General features: G+C 41.4%; 1 protein-coding gene across 1 annotated transcript in view; it reads left to right on the top strand.

Moving 5' to 3' along the window:
- LOC139744902 (DNA-directed RNA polymerase III subunit RPC7-like) overlaps nucleotides 1–22,972 on the top strand; it is a 33,963-nt gene extending 10,991 nt beyond the window's left edge. The window contains exons 3-6 of the mRNA XM_071655315.1: nucleotides 1,166–1,297; nucleotides 15,222–15,298; nucleotides 17,163–17,279; nucleotides 21,974–22,972. Coding sequence (XP_071511416.1) covers nucleotides 1,166–1,297; nucleotides 15,222–15,298; nucleotides 17,163–17,279; nucleotides 21,974–22,060 — 413 coding nt within the window. The 3' untranslated portion in view covers nucleotides 22,061–22,972. The remainder of the gene's footprint in view (nucleotides 1–1,165; nucleotides 1,298–15,221; nucleotides 15,299–17,162; nucleotides 17,280–21,973) is intronic.
- Nucleotides 22,973–23,226: the final 254 nt, after the last annotated feature.

Below are 23,226 nucleotides of genomic sequence, written 5' to 3'. Positions count from 1 at the left end.
GATATCAATCACCATGATAAAGTTCAATATGATCAAAGGCCATTAACACTATTTTTCAGGTCATAAAAGTCTCTGAATGTCCCATACGTAACGCGCGTGTTATCTTGGACTTGCCCATAACCAGGATGGACATGTCTAATCTTGTTATATGATGTGATCAGGTTAGAGAGCTCTTAACAGCTACAAGCCTTCAAAATTTTGCAGCAGTCGAAGCAATGTTGCCTCCAAAACAAAACAAAGGGAAATTGTGTTTGTGTGTATTTACATGACAATGTGATTTAGACGAAAGCAGCATTACCTCAACTGAACAAAAAAAGTAAAAGAAAAGCTATTTTTTCTGCATCCTTTGGGGTTCAAAACTGCATGGGTCCACACTTACACTCTGGCGAGAGAGACAGCGTCTTTAACCATGTATTGTAGCTATACGTCTCCATGAACCAAGTGTGTGGAACGTAAGATTTATATGTGAAAGATGAATCATAACGGTCACCTGTGATTGACACATCTTCAGAGAGGACAGTTAGAAGTTGAAGCAGTACCGTACTAAGTATTTTCTCATTAATTCAAAAGGAATGATATCCTTACTTGTAGGCACACCACAATGTTGCCTCTGAAATCAAAACCAGCACTCATGCACAAGTGATTGCATTGTGCATTAACTTCCCTATATAAGCTACCAGTGAAATGTGTCATAACATATTTAATTGTCATATATATGTAATTCGATCACCAGTGAATGACTTTAAAGAAGAAAGATATCAAATCGAACTCTTACACCGTAACCCAAGATGATTTCAGCATGATACTCTGTTCTGTACCTCCCCAGATGCCAACAGTACACATCACCCACGGCTACTAATGAAACAGCTATGACGAAAATAAAAGCTTCGTCTTTTCCAAGGCAGGACGACACAGAATCCCTTCATCTGTATTACACTTTTCAGGGTGTGGCACGAAATACTTCTTTACATGTACCAATATAACAAGTTCTTGGAGAGACCTCAGTGAAAAAAAATTGAACCCCAGTCAAGATAGCAATGAATCTCCAAGGTATGTTCAACAAATGACAGCATCATGCACAGTGTCATACGTGAGAGAATGACTGTCTCCAGTTTGTATGCTTGCATTAACCTATCATTTCACCAATATCCATTGCTATGTTCAGATATTGAGCGCTATTCAGACAAGTACCAAGTTGGATCCAATGACAGTGGGATAGGGTGGCAGCCAGACTGGAAAAGGTTTCCAAAAGAGCTTCAAATAGGGCCAAGGAAAGCCAGACGACCAAAATCAACGCGTAAGTATATTGTACATGTACATGTATAATGCATGAATGTATCACATGCTTTCATGGACACATTATTGACATGAATTTTGAATGTTTATAATGGAATTTCATAATATGGTGCTAGTAATACTGTATTTCAAAGTTTATGTAAAATTTTCTCCATTTAATTGGACTTGCTATTTTTTTTCTGTAAGTGGTGCCAGTTCAGTGACAGTTTTAAGACATCTGAGTTAGTCAACAAATAAGGCTCATAAAATATGAAATAGCCTATTGGACATGCATGGTCAAGATGACAGACATTCAACAATCAATGCATCTGATATTAGGGTTCAAGGAGCCCTGCTGGAATGAAACTCCTGAGCTGTATTCTCTTTGTGTGTATTGTGTACATCTACAATAAATTTCTTACTGTTCCACCTTTTGAAAATATATGCCATACTGTTATGCCATTAATCTACCTTCACACCCAGTTGAATCATTATGATCTCTGTTGTTGTTTTCCCAATGTCCATACTTGTGACACTATGATATTGATGATAAGAATAATATGAAATATTTATATAGCACTCAATACAAATATGTTTCAAAGCACTTTACAATTATCACAAACAAACATTGTTGCATCATGTGGTTTTTCTGTGTTTTATTTAGAAACATATTTGACTGTTTTTATGCCTCCGCCACGAAGTGGTGCAGGAGGCATTAAATGTTTTTGGGTTCATCTGTCCGTCTGTCCTTCCATCCGTAATCAATTTTGTGGACAGCGTAACTAAAAATCATTTGAGGTATCCTAATGAAACTTGGCATGTATGTGTATGAGTGGGCGAAGTTGTGCCTATCAACTTTAAGGTGCACATGCTCAAGGACAAAGGTCAAAATGTCAAGGTCAAATGCTCAAAATTTCACTATTTCCCCCATATCCTAGAGAGAGTGCTGACAGCGGCTGGTGGTTGCTCTCGATCACAGGCTCTCTTGTATTCCCCTTATTTCACCTAGTATAGGTGATTTTAGTGCATAAGTTTTGTATCAGCTGAACTGTAATGTTCCAGAGACCAAAACTGTGCATGTAGGAAACATGGAAACTTGGCAAGTTTCCTGCATTTTGTGGTTGATTTTGATGACAAATTTCTGTCAGATATCCATTACTGTAAAAGTGGATATTTTAGCGCGACTAATTTTTCGCGCTTGGCCGGGTAAGAAGCATTTCGCATGTTTTTATATCCGCGGGAATCAAGACATCAAGCACAGGAACATATGGCAAGCAAACATATTCGTGTGCTTTTATTTTTGCGCTAGTTTCTGGTTGCGCGAAATGCGCGAAAATTTCCACTTTTACAGTACATTGCATGTGGATGTAGCACAGAGCTCCTCAACCTATTCATTACAGGGGACCTTTCATGCCGTGCGACCAACTGAGTCCCACTTTGAACTTGAGAATAGCCATGCTATTGTTCCTGCTAAGGAGTCCTTTCAATGGAACCACACTACCATGACTTTGAGTCTGAGAGTCATTCAGTATACAGCGGTTTTCCTTCATGTCTATGCCCCTGCTACAGTACCAACGAATGTCAACTTGAGACTGATGTCTGCCATAGAATCCAGTCACTCAATCTCATGTGTAAACCATGTACTGTGCATGGTGAGTGGCAATGTTCACATCAGCAGCCATGTTCCCGTTACTGGAAGTTCGGGAAGAGGAAGCGATGGAGAAAGCGCGGGAAAAGAGGAGGAGGGAGACATGTTGGCCATCCTATTCCTGTGATCACATCGCAACACAGGAAGTTTTCACAACGTCAGCCTGGTCGAAGAGAGCTTGTTCAGATTTCCACTGAGCTCTCCACTCATCATCTTCAACGCACATCGAATCATACCATTCATCGTCATTAGATGATTATTATTATTACTTGATATATTTCTTACCTACTGCAGCCTCCATTGGACTTAGTGTGATTATTGCTTGATTTGAACAATCGGACATTGATAGCAAAGAGCAATACTCAACTATAATCACGCTAGAACACTTATCATAACTGAGTGAACAGGACCCGTCACCATGAGCTCCATCTCCTGCCCTGCCCCCTCCTGCATAATTTCTTGGCCAGCAGAGACTCCTATGAAGGTGTTGGTGCGTCTCCTGGACTTACACAGCTGAACGGCTCACCCTCCCGCCAACACACCCTCCCCCAAAGGCCCAGCTGCCAAGGCAGAGAAAGTCAGGAGGCCCATTGTTACGCAGTCAGGCACCAGTGAGGAGTGGGCATACTTTTCAGCAACGGTGGGCAGACTGTAAGGCCGCTACACATCTTGAGGGGGCCGACATTGTGTTCCAACTCCTGGAATGCTGCGATGAAGCCCTCAGGAAGGATCTCACCAGAACCTACGGAGTGCTCACCTCTAGCGACGAGCCCACCATCCTGCAGCGCATCAAGACCCTTGCTGTACGCCAGGAAAATGTGAAGGTGGCAAGGGTACAACTGCAGCAGATGCAGCAAGACCGTGACGAGCCAGTTCGTGCCTTCGCTGCTCACCTCAGGGGCCAGGCTGGTGTATGTGGCTTCCAAATCGGTTGGGAACGTGGTGCCCAGGTTGATTACAGCACTGCAATGTGCCCAGGTTGATTACAGCACTGCAATGATAAGGGATGCGTTGATCAGGGGGCTGGCTGACGAGGAGATAAAGTTAGACATCCTTAGTGAAGCTCAACAGGACATGCCCTCTGAGACTGCCTTTTGGTACGTGGAGGCCAAGGAGAGTGGAAAACGTTCAGCTGGTCATCTCCATGGTGGTGGTCCCATTATGTCAACTACCGCCACAACCAGTTCCTACAGACGAAAGGAAAAAGACCACCTGCAGAGTCCCCAGGGGGCTCCATGAAGACAACCCCTACCCTGTGGCCACTACAGTAAATTTGGACACGGTGAGGTGAACACCACACGGCGAATATGTGCTGCAAGAAGTGTAACCTGCGACCAGCCAAGCCCCCACGCCTTCCCCGCCGAATGATGCGACAGCTGCCTTTGAGGCCTTATGCTCCATCGAGGAATCTGGTCCCAGGTCAGTCCTTGCCATCACGCTTGACCACCACGTCTACGACGAGTTTTGTGACTCATGGGAGAAATGGGCCTCGGACCCTCAACCCCTTGTCAATGTCATTGTCCAGGCTTTCCCTGCGGACACTCATGCCCTCGGCTTTCCCGCCGCATTTGTCAGCCCGACTGACGCCGTCTCATGCCCTGCCATTGCTGATACTGGATGCCAAACCTCCCATGGTTGGGCCTGCACTCGCCACCTCATTCCTGTCTCCATGAGGATGAATGCTGCCAATAGCCAGCGCGTCACAATCTTGGGGGTCCTCGCCCTTCGGGTCTCCAGCACTGGCCCGTCAGGGGAGATTCGCCAGACACACCAGCTCGTATACTTTAGTGACTCCACCGACAGGTTGTTCCTCTTCAATCAGGCATGTGTTGCCCTGGGAATCATCTCGGAGGACTTCCCCACTGTAGGGGGTGTGCTCGGCCCTCGCATTGATGAAGAGGATTCATCCCCTATCACGTTGCAACCGGACAGTACCCCCATACCTGATTGCCCATGCCCACGACATGAGGCCCCACCCCAGCCCCTTCCCACTTCCCTTCCCTTCCCTTCCCTTCCCGGCAACCGAGGAGAACCGTGCAAGACTTGGAGACTGGCTCCTTGAGTACTACTGGTCCAGCACTTTCAATGTGTGTAATCACCAGCCCCTGCCGATGATGTCTGGTCCCCCTATGCGCCTACTCGTGGAACCGGGCGCCAAACCAGTGGCTCACCACACCGCCATACCCATCCCCGTCCATTGGCAGGATGAAGTGAAGAAGGGCCTTGATCAGGATGTCCAACTCAGTGTTCTCGAATCTGTCCCAGTAGGCCCCCCCGTCACATGGTGCCACCACATGGTCATCTGTGCGAAGAAATCAGGTAAGCCCAGGCGTACGGTTGACTTCCAGGCACTCAATGGCTATGCCACCCGCGAGACCCACCATATGCAAACCCCGTTCCACCAGGCCCGTGTGGTTCCACCTAACACGTACAAAATGGTGTTTGATGCATGGAATTACAGCATTCCCCTTGATGAGTGGGACCGCCATCTCACCACCTTTATCACCCCGTGGGGTCACTATCGCTACCTCGTGGCCCCACAGGGGTACATCGCTTCGGGGGACTGCTATAGCCGCCAGTTTGATGACATCGTGGCAGACTTCCCAGCAAAGACAAAGTGTGTGGACGACACACTCATGTAGTCGGCTTGATGTATGTGGTCGCAACGGCATCACCTTGAACCCATCCAAGTTTGCCTTTGCACAGCAGACCGTCTGCCCCTGCCCGCGCTTCCTCCAGGCCATCGGCAAATTCCCTGCACCAAAGAACGTCACCGATGTCTGCAGCTGGTTTGGCCTGGTGAACCAGTTCGACCAGTATGTCATCAGGGTGGATGGCTCAGGACATGTCACACTCTGTAACAGGAAGTTCCTCTGCAAATACCAGCCGGTTATCCCTGGGGTGACCCTCACCACATACCCAGGCCCCTCCATGGTCTCGCCTCCACCTCATGCCATTCACCTCACGACGACGGGTCATGATAAACCACCCTTCCCCACAACAGAGGGCACACTCCCCTTGGCACTCCGGGACACTTGGCACTCCGGGACAGGCCAAGTGATCAGCCCGTCTCCGGCTCATGGGACCATGCCCCATACCCCGCAGTCACCTGTGGACCTGGAACCACACTGCCGTCTCCCCCCCCCCCCCCCCTCTGTCCGTGTTCTCCTTCCATTCAATGCCCCGGGACGTAAGGAGGAGCCTCTCCCTGCAGCACCAGATGCTGACCCTTCCCCTCCCACGCTCCGGCGCTCTACACGACGGCGGGCTCCACCGGCTCATCTCCGTTACTGATCAGACTTTTCATTGTTCTTTCATCTCGTTAGATGGACATTATTTGTTGGTTAACTTTTTTGCGCGTTGTACTTCAGTTGACTCTTTTACTTGTTGCTCAGTTCCTTGTTATTCAGTCTTTCTGGTATCCACGTTTTATTGCTCCGAAAGACTTGGGGGGGGGGGGCATAGATGATTATTCTTATTACTTGATATATCTCTTACCTATTGTAGCCCCCATTGGACTTAGTGTGATTATTGCTTGATTTGAACAATTGGACATTGATAGCAAAGAGCAAAACTCATCTAGTCATGTCCAATATTCTAATTTTAGGATTGGCCATTGGAATGCACGTTCTATGAACAATAAAATGACCATGCTCTGTGACCTCATTCTGGACAGTGACTTAGATTTGATGATTATAATTGAGTCATGGCTAAGAGGGGATTTTCGAGATGATCATATCCTAACTGACATTACCACCACGCTACCTAACTACCACATCCAACATGTCCATTGGCACTCACATGGTGGAGGTATATGTATCATTCACCGCACCAGCCTGAAGATCACTTTGAACAACACTCCTGTCTTCACGACATTTGAGCACATGGACCTCACTATTTGCATCTCTCCATCTGGGCAATTCCACGGTAACTGACGTTACACGTAAGGATTTTCATGAGATTGTTTACCTTGTAGTTTTGTGAATGAAAGCACCTTGGGCTTGCAATTAGCATTGATGAATAAGTTCATGAGAATGAAGAAATAGGTGGAAAGTTTTTCTCTCAAACTGCATTTCTTATCACATAGCAAGTGAAAATGTGTCGGTAACTGACGTTACGGAAAAAGGACATGGGAAATTATGGTGTAGATGAAAATGGAAATATCTCATGTCCCTGACTTTTAGCCTTTATGTGTTTAATATGGCAATACACCTAGGTTCTTAGGAACAGGTGTGCAAAATAATGTGCACTTTAGATATTTCCTTTTAGCACCACGCCAATTTCAGTGAAGGCATACCGGTAACTGACGTTACGTAACTGACGTTACGCTTACATTTGCCATAGGGTTTACACATGCAAAATCATGATTGGGAATAGCTATGTGATATTTCATAATTCTGACCATTCAGAATGATTTGGTTGATATGGAGTCATACCTTGGTTTATCAGTCATAAATACACAATGAAATGAAACAGTAGTCCATTTTCTTTGTGTTCTATGAAAACTTAAAGGTAAACATGTCAGTAACTGACGTTACGTAACTGACGTTACACATACTTTGCTGTGGGGTTTACAGAGAACTAATTTATTTAACAGGTTATTATACTGCTGCAATGTACCAGTGACAATCCCAGGCAACTACAGCAACAAATTAAAACAAAATCTAAAGACACAAATAATATTGGGTGGGCCCTTATAGGGGGCACCCCCCCCCCCCCCCCATGCCATAGCACAGTTGGGCAAAAATAATGTAAATGCACAAGAGGATATTTCTTGACATTTGTCTGAAGATTTAATTTTCATTCAACATTTATGATTACACAGAGCCATTAATAGATTAAGCAGTTCCAAGTATAAATATATTGACGTGGCTAAGGGCTTTTTTGTTTGTTTGTTTGTTTTTTTAATGAACAGGAAAGTTTTTATCTACAAATTGTACATAGAGTGCTCCACCCATAATACCTTGTAGTACTACACAAAACATGGATATTTTTGTGCTTGAAAAAAAATATCAAATTATCTTCCAGGTCATGGGGAAAAAAACATGTATCAACTCATAAATATGCATAAATATGTATGAAATCTATTGTGATATATTTCTCTTTCTTTTCTTTATTTTACTCCTGATGATCTCCATCATCAATTGATTTAAATGAAAAGTGTCGCACTTTTAATATTTCTCTGTGAAGAAGAAAAATAAATGCTTTTTTGGTCAAAAGAGCATTATTGTTTTATTCCTAGCTTGAAGTAATTTAACTGTTTTTCTTTTCCTTTTCACTGATATATCACGGCTTGCAAATAAATTCCAGATACCAAGAAATCGGACTTTGCAACGAAAGAATACTAAAATCGATATAAAAGACTCTTCCTGTTCATAATTATCATGTGTTGTATTACAAAATGTCCCTGCATGAATAGAATAAAGTAATCAACAAATACACACTGTATGAACAATATTTTTTAAACCCTATAGAATCCTCTCTCACTTTGAGCAACATCAGTGTTAAGTTTCAAACAATAATGAGTACATGCCTTATGTACCATAATACAAGATGAGCCATGTTAACTACACCACACATTTAAGTGCAAGAGAAGAAATATCTGTTTGTGCATTTGCCTTGAGGTAATAACTTGACTAAGCTTCCTGAAAAAAAAAGAAAAATGCCAGCAAAAGCAAAAATTGATGGAGATTGTTAAACTGTTGCTATACAGCTGTGCAGAAGTTTGGGGTTTTTTTTTTTGTAGAAAATGTGGTTAACAGGGAATCATGTCACTGATTAGGCCTACAAACTTTGGTAGCTTATCATCCCGTAGGACTGGGAATGTACTAATTTGAGTGCGTATACTGCATGTGGCAAACTAAACTTCCAGATGATTTAACCTTAAACTTGTGCTGAATCAAAAATTGAAAGCTCAAGCCCCCCCCCCCCCAAAAAAAAAAAAAAGATAATCATGGTAAATGAATGAATAAATGAATTTAGAAATTTAAAAAAAAAAAAAATTTCCATGGACATACCATGGTAATGACATCATTTCCTATGAAAGGGATTCCTGCTCTTTGTTGTAAGTTGACTTCCCAGATGTATTGAAATGGCCAAAAGTCAAAAAATTTGCCTCAGTTATAATTACTGTCATGGTAACTGACGTTACATACTCGTGTGTGACGTTTCGGTAACTGACGTTACACATTTTGTAGTGTTCATTTTGACTCTCCAGTATGCCAAGTATCCTTATTTCTGGTATTAACATAAAGGCATATGGGCATACATTAGAAATCCCAAGTTACATCATACAGCTCACTTCCTTTGATGAATGAACTTAAAAATTCCTTGTTTTTGGTAACTGACGTTACGTCCATCATTATCAAAGTAATTAACAGTTTTTATCAAATTGTTTAAAGCTACCAGCTTTTTTTTCTATCGTGTGGTAAAAGACTTCTCTGGTAACTGCATACATATGAAAGATTGTTGTTTAGTGTACTAATAAAGTGGATATACAGAGAGTAAGTTATGCGACAATACACTCTTTCTTACCATTGACTTATAGGCATATTTTGGCAGCCATTTTGAAAATCAAAATGGCCGCTTTTATTGAAAAACATAATGATTCTTAAAACTTCAACTCAAGTACTGTCTGAAAATGTATGGTGTTTGAAACAAATATCATTTTGAATTTTTGGCACCTGTGTCCTAGTTACCGTGGAATTGCCCACCTATAGTTTTCAGACTTTGTGCTATCTACTGTCCACCACCATCTGTGAAGAACAAACTTACCTTTGAAGGATTTGTTCATGAATTTTTTGTGCTGCTCGAATCTGTTCTAGTTCATTGCCATCAGCCACTGTTGATAGAGGATGTTAACCCTATCTGTGTCACGGGCCGATTAAATCGGCCCAAAGTCTGCAATAGAAATGCTTCAGCCAATATAATCGGCCCTATTTTGATTGACAGATTACTTCAAAGGCTATAACACTACCGTTCTGTAAACTCATTTGTGATTGGCTAATAGTGTAAGGAAACGATATCCAGTGTGAAAAAAGCTACCCCACCTTCAACCAATCAGGAAAGCCTTCTCAAAGTCCAAGAAATTGTGGTGGCCCCGCCCATGTGTATATTTGCATTCAGACTGCAATGTATTGTGTACAGTTTTGCCACAGGCTTCTTGTGTGGAGAACTTACACGAATCTGTATGAAGAGCTCAGTTGCAAAAGGTACTACATCCATTACCCATCAAAATCCACTTTTTGGTCTTGATGTACTCATTTTTACGACCTCTTTACACCTATACTAACGAAAAGTTGAATTTCCAACCAGAAAGTGTTTAAAAATTACATTTAAAAATCAGTTCGATTTCAAAAGGTACTACATCCATTTTATTTGGGTTGCAAAAGGTACTACATCCACTCCAATGACATCATCATGAAATTGACCAATCAGAGAACAGCATTGGCTTGACCCTTTACCATTGTCTACTGACTTTAATCTGTAAACAATGGAAGTTGGCTTTTGGCTTTTTGGCTCTCTGTTAAAATCACCAGGCAAATCTGACCAATATTTTGAAAAACTCATCACATTTCGATCAAGCAATGTAGGAAAATAAAGGAGAACTCATTGATAAAACAAACCATGCCAGGAGAAGGATCGTGAAATAGAAGCAGTCAACAAGAGTAAAGGAGAAACGATGGAGAAACTGGAGAAATTACGCGACTCTCATGTAGTCCCACGTACTGCATTTACTGTTAGTTACCGGTACCATGCATTACTGCTAGGGTGTTGAGTTTGAGCCATAAATTGTCCCCAGAATAAAGTACAGACACTTTGTAGGTATGGTCTATTTCTTACATAAATAGCTTCACAGCTAATAAGTGTTTGACAACTAGTCTGTTGCTTTTGACTTCAGATGTACTTGTTTTCTTTTTTTTCTGGACGCATCCAACGATTTTTAAGAGTTGTCTATTGGCATTGCTGTTGCAACATGTTCAGAATGGAAAGTTAGAATGTTCAACTACGAACCAGATGTAACGTTAGTGTGCACTCAGCATGTTTGTACTGTAACCTGAAATCCACTTCAACTTCGTGAACTTGGAATACAGCAAACTTGGAATATTTACCTTTGAGCTAGTTGCCGTAAAACTGTTGGGTGTGAATGTTTTTGGATGAACTTTGGAAATGTTGCATCTCCAATCTTTGGAAATGAACTGGAGCATCTATTGGTAAGTTAAAAATCTGAAACGTGCCAAGATTCATTTGTAGATGTCTTATGAGTATTTCATGTTATTAACACTGCTCTGTGACTATGATACCGGCCTAGCAATTAACAGTAGCAGCATGTTAGCACTAGCAGTATCATCGCATGCACCACTCGCACCAAGCCCACGGCCGATTGGTGTGCTACATCCCCGCGACTACAGTACATGTATCGAGTCAAATACTCAGTACATGTACTACGTAGTTGAGCGCTTGTACTCGCACTCGTGCCGCTCGCTACATCGCTTATCGTACGCTGGCATAGCAAGCTATAGTAGCAGAGGCTCTGGATGAAAACAGCGACCTTGTGTATTAACCCGCTGCGGAGCGCGAATTCAAGAACCCGTGAATATGTTTTTGATACGCTCAGCGCGTATGTTTTCGAGATGCTCAGTGCGAAAAATTAATCACACAAAAATATTGACGTTTACAGTATCTCGAAAATAACTCAAGGTATCATCATGAAACTTATTTCATACTTATGCATGTTCTACCTAACAGTGATTCTCATTGGAACTTTAAGGTCAAAGGCCAGGTTTAAAGGACAAGTTCACCTTCATAAAGATAAGGATTGAGAGAATGCAGCAATATTAGTAGAACACATCATTGAAAGTTTGAGGAAAATCAGACAATCCGTTCAAAAGTTATGAATTTTTGAAGATTTTGTGCAATACCCGCTGGATGAGAAGACTACTACAGTGCATGAATAACTTAGATGTCACATGCGTACAACAATATAAGGAAAATATAAAGAGAATTTCACGAAATTCCATCTTTTGAAACAAGGCAATCGCCGAATTGTGTCTCGCCCATTCGCGTACAAGGAATTAATATTTTTTATAACTCCCACAAGTTAATTGACCTGCTTATGACCTTTGACCTTGTGGTGACCTTCAACACCCTAAGGGACATTCACCATCCAAGTTTGGTCACAAACAGACAAAGGGATCAAAAGTAATGAGCCATAATCGAAATGCGCCATAAAAACTTAACATTGGGCCCTAAAAATTTGTTGACCCCTTTCTGTGACCTTTGACCTTGTGATGACCTTTAACTCCCCAAGGGACATCTACCGTCCAAGTTTGGTCACATACGGACATAGGGATCAAAAGTTATGAGCCACAATCAAAACGTGCCCTAAAAAATAACATTGGGCCCTAAAAGTTTGTTGACCCGTCTGTGACCTTTGACCTTGTGACGACCTTCACCTCCCCAAGGGACATCTTCCATCGAAGTTTGGTCACAAACGGACAAAGGGATCAAAAGTTATGAGCCATAAACGAAATGTGCCCTAAAAACTTAACATTGGGCCCTAAAAGTTCGTTGACCCGTCTGTAACCTTTGACCTTGTGGTTACCTTCAACTTCCCAAGAGACATCTACCATCACCCAAGTTTGATTGCCATTGTAGCAACATGTGCTGAGTTACGTGTGATAAGAGAGTCTTGCAAGTAAACTTAAACGTATGACCTCAAATGACCTTTGACCTTATCATGTGACCTCTTACGGCACCATAACATGAAGGTACCCCTAGTGCATCCATCACCCAAGTTTGATTGCCATTGTAGCAACATGTGTCGAGTTACATGTGATAAGAGAGTCTTGCAAGTAAACTTTAACGTTTGACCTCAAATGACCTTTGACCTTATCCTGTGACCTCCAACGGCACCATAACATGAAGGTACCCCCAGTGCATCTATGACCCAAGTTAGGTTGTAATCCAAGCAACTTATGTGAAGTTATTTGTCAAAAGAGAGTCTTGCAGGTAAACTTTAACATAGAAAAGAGAGTCTTGCACATACTCTTTAATTTATGACCTCAAATGACCTTTGACATCATCACATGACCTCTGACAACACCATAACATGAAGATACCCCTAGTGCTTCTATCACCCAAGTGTGGCTGCCATTGCTGTAACAGATGCCAAGTTATGCATCATAAGAGAGTCTTGCAGGTAAACTTTAACATTTGTGACGGACGACGGACGGACGACGGACGACGACGGACGACGACGGACGGACGACGGACGGACGACGGACGTCGACGGACGGACGACGGACGGACGACGGACGACGGACGGACGCCATTTGGATCCCTTAGTCTCGCCTTCACCTCCGGTGGGCGAGACAAAAAGTACACATTCCCCTGACTTGTTACCGACAAATGTTATGGGTAATATTATTCCCCCTGCCTTTAGAAAGAGGCAAGTCAAGTGCTCTTTTATTATTTCTATGCATGCGAATTACACTGTGGTCATAATGCGAAAAGAAATATGATGGGGCCTGCGTAAAAGCATTAGCTTGTACAGCCGCAGGTCCCGTGAGTAATCAGATTAGGGGAAGTTTAAAGTACGGATGTTTTTTAAGACCAACTATATCTGGGGAAACCGATTAAAACAAACAAAACAAAAAATCCAATTAAATATATATCACTAAATAAAAATACAGAAAAACAGAAAGCTGAAAGGTCACATTATGCGAAAAAAGTGAAAATATGTTGAATTTTCTTTTACATTTTCTTTATACTGTTGTACGCATATGACTCACAAGCTGTAGTAGTCTCCTCATCCAGCGGTTCCAACACAAAAATTTTAAAAATTCATAACTTTTGCATCGATTGTCCAATTTTCCTCAAACTTTCACTGATGCGTTCTACTAATATTGTTGCATTTTCTCAATCCTTATGTTTATGAAGGTGAACTTGTCCTTTAAATGCTAATATTTTGCCATTTAATACTGAAATCACACTTTTTCTCCATACCTTGTAAATTACTCAATGCATAGATTTATAAAAGGGTCAGAAGTCAAGTAAAAATCCTCAAATTCCCAAATACCTGCACTCTGACAACTTAGTCATTCATCCAATTAAACCTAGTACAAGGAAAGTGAACATTCAGCACATTTGTGACAAACCTGTCATTTTAATATTTTGCCAGTTATGTGAAACTGTCATATTACACATTGTCAAGACATCGTACTATGGACCTATTAGGAGAACCATGCATTATGGCGGAGGCATACCAGTCGCCGTAGCGACTTTCTAAATTTTCTTTGTTTTAATCGATTCCCCCAGTCATAGTACTGTAAACGTGGAAATTTTCGCGGTACATTAATTTTCGCGGATTTCGCGCTACGTTCGGCTAGCGCGAATTCAAAAACGCGCGAATATATCTTCACAATTTTCTATGCACATTTTGAACGGGATGAATTGTGTGCGCTTCGTCGTTGATACTGCTACGTAGTACACTGTACAGGCACGTTTACGCTACTAGTACTGTGCGAAGAGACGATAGATTGCTGTGTACTGTAGCATGCATGTGTGCACCGCACGCACCGATGCTACATTCCCCCGTGACTACGGTACTACAGTCACAGCTGTACTACGTATTTGAGTGCTTGTACTCGCAGTAGAGCCGCTCACTACGTCGCTTGTCGTACGCTGGCATAGCAAGCTATGTAGCAGAGGCTTTGGATGAAAGCAGTGAATGTGTACTACAGTAAAGTAACCTGCTGCGGTGCGCGAATTTAAGAACCCGCGAATATGTTTTCGAGCCGCTCAGCGCGAAAAATTAATCGCGCGAAAATATTGACGTTTACAGTATGGTCTAAATGGATACCACGGTATCTGTATTTCATAATTCCCCCTATCTGTTTTATCACAGGACTTGCAGCTGTACGAGCGTGCTTTTACGCAGACCCCATCATCATATTTCTTTCATTATGACCATAGCTCAATTCTAATGTATATAGACCTTTGTGCTTATACTGAGACAAACTGTTGTACATTCTGTTGAAGTTACATGTAATTTATGCCTTGTATGATTTTAGTATTGTATGATCATATTTTTTTGTGTGTGCTATTTGTGAGAAATATGAAAATAAATTGAAGTTGGAAAATCGAAATTGAGATTTCCACCTGTCTGGACTGTTTGCCCTGTTACAAACTTTGGTCAAAATTATTTTTCTTTGAGGGCACATTTTGCAGATTGCACTTCTAAGAACTTTCTATCAATATTGGCTATTGATTTGTTTCTTGTTTGATTCTCATACAGTAACTGTCAAGCCATCATTGTCTGCTACAAGAAGAAAAACAACGGAGAATAAAGAGGATGTTATCAAAAAACTAGATGTGAGTCGATATGTAAGAAAGAGCAAGATTATGCTGCACCTTGTCACTCAAGTATGATTTGTGTGTGTGTGTGTGTGTGTGTGTGTGTGTGTGTGTGTGAATCATTAAAGGGATTGTACAGTTATGGTTGAGACCTAATTTCAGGTTTCTAACATTTTTTGGTGAGATAATGAGAAACCTCTTATAAAATATGAAAGAGCATGTAATTCTATGAGGAATTCAACGTTTATTTGATGAAAATTGGTTTTGAAATGGCTGAGATATAAAAAAAGAGCGATTCTAATAAAGTGTGGGACCCACACTTTATTACGATCGCTTTGTTTTACTTTGTTTTTTGATGTTTCGGTCATTCCAAACCCGATTTTTGTCAAATAAACTTTGAATTCCTCTTAAAATGGTATGTTCTGTACTATATCATAAGTGTTTTCTTGGTATCTCGCAAAAAGTTAAAAACCCAATTCTCATCTCCACCAAAACTGTACTATCCCTTTAAAGTGCTTTCCACATCATGGTCAACACAAGTTGACTTTTTGTAATTGGAGTGAAATCAGGTGATCAGAGCGATAGGAGTGCAATCAGAATTTTATATAGAAAAGAAAGTTATGGAATATTAAAGTCTAATGTTTTTAAGTCCTGGTAGTGTGGGGAAACCATGGAGTGGGAAGGTGGGCACAGCTTGGATTTATTTGAGAATACCTGTCACAAATTTTGTAAAGCTTTATCACTGATCACTAGAAGTACACAGACAGCTGAAGAATCTTGACTGGAGTTGACTGTTGCCAATGAGCATACTCTTCAATGCACATATTCGCTGACACATGGCTAACTGATGCGGTTTGTGGTTTTTGAGTGCCTGTGGTGGAAAGCAAAATCAGTTGGACCACCCATATTTCTACATGCTACTGGGGCTTTAATAGCATACATTCAAATGGAAGAGGCGATAATGACACCTCCTTACCTACACTGTATCTCCTAATGGTGTCTCCACAGTCATATTATTACAATACAGGGAATGCTGTTATAAGGAGATTGTCAGTTCCAGGTGATTTTTCTCGTTGTATCCGAACACTTGGGGAAAGTACACTGTATAAACATGCTGTGGTAAAATTGGGTTGCTTGTATTGAGTAATATGACGGCGCATACTCCTTGGTTGCGTTCTATTTGGCAGTGGCAGTTGTTAGTCACTGCCTGCATACAATTCAGACAATAAAATGGAGAATGGAGTCTGTCTGGCTTTAAAACAGTGTGTGATTTTGCCTGCTGTTTCATTCAGTTTTAAAAAAAATGCTGTTTTATCCGCACAAATTCACCATTGTTTTGCTTTGTTTTCAGACCCGAAAATGATTTCTGATAAATGAAACTTTGAATTCCCATAGGCAAACACGCAAAGGTAGTTGGGACCAGAAGATTTATCCCATTATATTAAAGCGAATTCTCGTATCCGATCTCATTATAACGGGACTCCCCTGTATTTTTTTTTTTCATTCAGATGGTTAAATACCAACAGCTGCCCGTTTCTCCCTAAAAGTAAGCATTAGTACTTGTAACATATTATGCATCAGCACAATAATTTCATGCAACTGATACTTCACAGTGTTATTGAATTCAGCAGAAAAGAAGGGAAATATTGTGAAAATTGTTTTATAGTTGAAAGGAAGACGTGTGAGGTGATGACATCATCACTCCTGCCAATTTTAGGGGCTGCTGCTGCTATATTGTAAAGCAAGGAGGGGACACAACATGCTTTACCCCTCAGTATAATATGCCATGTGTTCTTTGGCTCCTTAGTTCACATTTATTGGTGGCTGCTGCACTAATGGCTCATTCCCATCAACTGATACATGTCTTGTCAATGTTTCAAAGGAATTAGAGCAGAAGGAAGAAGGTGCCAAGTCTGGTGAAGAGGAAGAGGAGGATGAAGCAGGAGAAGGAGAGGAGGAAGAGGAAGAAGAATACTATGATGAAGAAGAACAGGAAGAGGTATTCATACATACTGCAATATTTGTGGCCTGAGCTTCATCTTGTCAAGAAAATCCTTCGGAATTCATGTCCCTGTGTAAAGTATCATGAATGCACAACCCTTTTCAGCTCACCTGAGCCAAAGGTTCAAGTGAACTATTGCAATTGTTCATTGTCTGGCATCTGGTGTCTAGCGTCCAGCATCCAGCATCCAGCATGCGTCCTGCTAAAACTTCATACATTTCTTTAAACTTAGTCTTGAAAAGCCAATGGCAGATTTGACCAAACTTGGCATATAGCATCCCTAGAGGATAGGATCTCAATTTACAAGTCTTCTTATCTAGAACCTTAAGGGATATACTCAGCTAACTTTATAGTGCTGTAAGTACTTTCCAGTAGATTGGTGGCTATAGCTACCAATTTAAGGGCCAGTATTCACATTTTCATCTTCTTTCTGAAAGTACATGATCAAATTTTCTACATACATGTACTTGGCAGGTGTTTTTGCCAGTGCGATAGAATATACTAAGGACACCATGCCCCCTGGAGGCCCTCAAAGCTGCACCCCTCCCCCCCCCCCCCCCCAAGTTTGCCATGGTCTTTGGTAATAGTCTTAAAAAATGCATGGAAGATGAACTTGGGATACTCAGATGTGCGAGAGTTCTATAGCATTATGGCTAGGGTGATAGAAAAAATATCTGTAGGCCTACATACACTTTTGTATGAGCGCATGCCCAACTCCTGTGCCCCCAGGGGTCCCAGAACCCCCAAATTAGAATATCTTTGAAAAAAAAAAAAACTAAGTACATATCGTTTATGACTGCATTTATGCCCCTGTTTTAAGTCCGGGAAGGTGGGGGGGGGGGGGGGGGGGGTGGGGGGGGGGGACTTATGTGGGACCAATTTGCTCATTTTAATCTTTTTTTTTTGAAAACACATTTTGAAATTTGCAGCCAAGCTTGGCAGGGATTATTGCTAGGGTGACAGTATATGCCTTTGTATGTAGGGTCTTTACAGGGAACCCCTGAACCTCCAAATTAGAAGATCTTCAAAGAAAAAAAAATTTTGAAACTAGATATGCCCTGAGTAAATGCATTACTGTAAAAGGGGATATTTTAGCATGACAAATTTTTTGCGCTGGGTCGGGTAAGAAGAGTTGTATGTTTTTTTAATTTTGTGGAATCAAGACATCAAGTACTGGAACATATAGCAAGCAAAAATATTCACATGCTTTTATTTTTGCGCTAATTTCTGGTTGCGCGAAATGCCGGAAAATTTCAACACTGCAAAAATTTTCACTGTTTCAGTAGCGAGTGTACTTTCAACTTTGGGGACCAAACTTGATGCCAGTTTTCACATTTCAATCTTCTGTTTGAAAATGCAAGATCAAATTTTCTACAAACTCAGCAGGTATTATCATCTGTGTGATAAAACATAGTACTGTATGTACAAACAGATACCATACTCCCTTCCCCTCCAAGTTTGTTACATACAGTTGTATTATGTTATAGGTTATAGTCTGCAAGCATACATGGAAAGTGAATTTACAATACTCAAGTGAGCATTAGACCCCTGAATCTTTTATTTTTCACTGCAAGGGGATTTATGACAACTAGCTATTGTGTATGGCCCAGCAATGACCCACCTTTAAAATGTGCTAAAATTCATGTGCGCGCACACACGCACACACACACACACACACACACACATACACACATACACATAGATTGCTATAACTTTAAAGTCATTTTCACTAGCCTTTTTTCCTTCATATTATTAAAATGTAGTATGTTTAATCTGTATCTGGGCAGTTATCCCTTGAGCAACTACTCGCCGGATCACTACCACCCAGATAATTACCCCCCAGGGCTCTGATCCCCACTGGGTTAACTTACTACCCCCCCCCCCCCCCCTTGATAACTACCCCTGGATAACTACCCACTGGACAACTACCCTCCTAGGACAATTACCCTCTAGGGCAATCCCCCCCCCCCCTCCCAAAAACTACTACCCAGTTGTAATTTTTCTAGAGGTTTGTATTACATGTGCCATATTAGAAGACAAAGCTCATGTACGTTTGAAGGCTCCTTTCTCTTGCACTGTCATCATTCACTCTTTTTGCATTCAATTTATTACTGTTTTAACACATAAGATGATAAACATAAGAAAATGAGAATTGATTTCACAGCAAGTCATATTCCCTTATCATAAGAGAGGGGGCCCTCGATATTAAGCCATGATTTCTGATAGGATCTAAGCACCGTATCATGAAAGTTGTCAGCCCTGACAAGTTGTCAGTCTCTGACAATTACCATAGTAATGGCATTCGTTGTAGGTCCATGGTAACCAGAGACTCCAACCCAAAGCACCTCCTGATCTGGAGATTCTCCCGCCTGAAACCCCTAGCAAACGGGAGACTCAAAGTTGATGTGTGCGAAGCGCGAAATTCCCAGGGTTCTAGATGCTCTCTGGTGCTAGCTAAGGCTTATTTTTTCAACATACGATAGAAATAAGTAAGAAATCCTTTCCAACGGGAGACAAAGAGCCAGGGCGGGAGAAATTAAATCTCAAGCAGGAGAACGGGAGACTTTGCAAAAATGGGTTTTCGGCGGGAGATCTCCCGTCGAAAACGGGAGAGTTGGAGTCTCTGGGTAACAAGTCAGGCACCATAGCTTCTCAGCCAATCAGAACCCATGATTTTACTGGAATTATCAGAGACTAACAACTTGTCATAGCTGGCAACTTTCATGAATCAGTGCCTTGATCTGTCGTAGAGTATAATTACAGTTGAACCTCTCTTATCCGGCCTCCCTTTATCTGGATCTCTCTATTATACGGACGCAATCTCACCGTGATTTTTCTCTTTTATTTTAATAATTACGGGAGGAGAGGGGGATTCCCAACTCAATCTAACCATGGCGACCTACAGTCGACTTTGTCGAGCCGTGATGATCAAATTTTGAAGTGTAGTATCGTCGACTCGTACTGTTTATTTTCAAGATCTACTTGATACATTTCTTAATGATTATTTAGGTAAATCATCCCAAGAATTTATAAAAGAAAATGATTTCATTCTTGCAAACACGAACCTCTATTTTGGGGTCTGTTACTGAGTGTAACAATGAAAAGGTTGCAGTATACACATGTACTGATGTAGCCCATTGTAGTACCACATTGTGGTACTACATGGGCTACATCAGTACATGTGTATGTATATGTACATGTTTAAAGCATTGAGTCTCCCGTATCCGGCCAAATCCCTTATCTGGATGAACCCCGGTCCCGACTTGTCCGGATACGAGAGGTTCAACTGTACAGCTAATTGTCCATACAAGTGTGAGTGTGCTAGTTTTCAAATTAAATGTTGATACTAACAGGTGTAAAGGGATAGTATAGTACACTGTGGAGATGAGGACTGGGATTTTAACTTCCTGTGAGATACCAAGAAACCATTTATGAAATAATACAGATTATACTATTCTAAGAGGAATTCAAAGTTTATATGATGAAAATCGGGTTTGGAATGGCTGAGACATCCAAAAGCAAAGGAGACAAAGCAATATTAATAAAAGGTTGGTCCCACCTTTTATTATTTTCAGCAAATAAACATTTGAGTACCTCTTGGAATTACATGCCCTTTCATATTTCATAAGAGGTTTCTCATTAACTCACCAAAAAGTGTTAGAAACCTGATTTTTCTTTTCTTTTTGGTCTCAACCAAAACCATAAGATCCCTTAATCCGAAAAAAAAGTATGCATTTTCTTTTTGTTTTGTTTTTTTTCAATTAAAAAAACAAACAATGTTCCAAAAATACATTAACAATGGGAGGCTTAATTTTCCTGGTGCAGGATAAATGTAAGAGGGGTGATTGTTTGGGCCTAATTTTAACAAAGGAGGTAATGCTCTGTGATAACTATACTACTACAATGTAGTAGTTGTTAATGCCCAGCGATGCAGCAGGGCAATTCTGGAATGAGTGTTACAGTATATAAACAGTAATATCACATCGAAAAAATGCCTTAACACAACTGGTGGCAGTGATAGGCATTGCCCTATAGGGAATTGTCTTAGGGGGAATTGCCCTGAGAGGTTTGTTATCTTTGGGTAATTATCTTTGGGTAGTTGCACTGGGGGAATAGCCTTGGTTGCAGGGGGTTATCACGCGGGTGGTAGTTATCTAGAGGGTACTTTTCCCCATGGCAGTTATCCTGGGATTGTTGTCTGGGAGGATAGTTGTCCATGGGGTAAGTTATTGTCAAGTTATAAGCCCTGGGGGTAAGTTATGGGGGGGGGGGGGCTGATTGCTCTGGAGGGTAGCTGTCTGGATTGTAGTTATTATCCAGGGCATAATTATCTGGGGTTAGTTATGGGGGGGGGGGTAGTTATCACAGAGTAGTTATCTGGGGTAAGTTATCGTGGGAGTAGTTGTCCTTGGGGGAAATGCCCTGGAGGTGATTGCTCTAGGGGGAATTGTCTGGAGTGTGGTTTTCCAGGGGGTAATTGTCCTAGACCCTTTTAATCAGTTTAACCCACAAGGATATGTACATGTTACAACTGTAGTTGACAAAATACAAATTTGTAAATCTCCATGATAAAAAAGACCAACAACAGGAACATGCCATTACAACAGTTGATGCATTAAGATAAAACATGTAACTGCAGCATGAATACATTTTGAAAATAGATGGCCAACCCATGCTTTCATTTGTTTCAGGGAACAGACTACATCTCATCTTACTTTGATCCTGGTGAAGACTATCTGGATGAAGATGATGGACTGGATGATGGCCCTGTTTATTGATTGTGCACATTCCTATAGCAGCAGAAAGGATGAAAATTCTCCAGGAGTGCCATCCAGTGCACAGTCTACTGCATCGGTCCTGTACACTGAATAAGGAATGTTTTCAATGGCACTGGTTCAGAAGGAGAAGGTGTGGTATTTTGCACATACCTTGTGACATCTACAGGTGATAACATGCTACGCTAACTAAATGATGACATGATCCATGCATCAAATGAAGGTAGTGCATAGTTTATGTGAAGTGTGTGCATAGTTTTTAAACAGCATAACATGAGGGCATATCAGAGGGCAACTAATTTTGTTTGATGAGAGCTGGAATGTCCAGCAGTATGAGCACATTGTAGTTCTGAATTGCTTGATGTGGCAGTATTTCTTTGGAAATGAGAGTAACATGAGAGTTTGTGTTAAAATGAAAAGAGTGATAAGCAGCTGGACAAAATGATGATAGCTGTGATGTGAAATCTTGCCCTTGCAAGAGAAAAAGAAAACACCTTTGCCAAAAATAGTGCTACAGCTCATGTGAAAGGGTTTTAGCTACAGTTGTCAAGCTTCTTGTCAACCAGATTAGGTATACCAGTGAGTTTAATGTGCATCTTAACTTGTGGTCTGACTCTTTTGTGGTCCAGCACAACTTTTCCACAAGGTCTTATATGCTGGTAGTAATAGTATCCCCCGAACAGTTTGGAGGATACTATGGATTTGGCCTTGTCGCCCGGCCCCTGGGTCTGTCGCTGCCGCTACATCCACCACAGAGATTTTCATGTGAGTGCTCTACCGGCTTCAGTTCTTGGATCATCTTCAAATTTGGGATGAAGGTGCATTATAGTAAAACAAAGATGCCCTTTGTTGTAGGTGGTGGCGCCCATGCTTGTTCCATCTTTATACACAAAAAGGTAAATTTTTCAGGGTCTGCTTGTGTGTGCGATATTGGCCATGTTTCAGACGGGGCACTTGCCCCCCAAAATATACAGGTGTATAGATATATATATAATTTTTTTTTTTTTTTTTGGGGGGGGGAGGGGCAAAACAAGTTTTTGCCCCTCCAATGTGCCCCTGTAACAAATAATTAATCAATTACAACATGTATTTCAAGACCAAAATGAACAATAATGGCACTTTTCTTGTCTACAGTTTCATAACTGAAAAATTGCTCCAAAAATGTGATC

The sequence above is a fragment of the Diadema antillarum genome, unplaced genomic scaffold, assembly GCF_040938485.1.
Source record: "Diadema antillarum isolate AM-2024a unplaced genomic scaffold, OU_Dant_1.0 seq00001218_RagTag, whole genome shotgun sequence".
NCBI classification, from domain to species: domain Eukaryota; kingdom Metazoa; phylum Echinodermata; class Echinoidea; order Diadematoida; family Diadematidae; genus Diadema; species Diadema antillarum.
The sequence above is the reverse complement of the archived record's forward strand: the minus strand, read 5'-3'. Positions and strand labels throughout refer to the sequence as shown.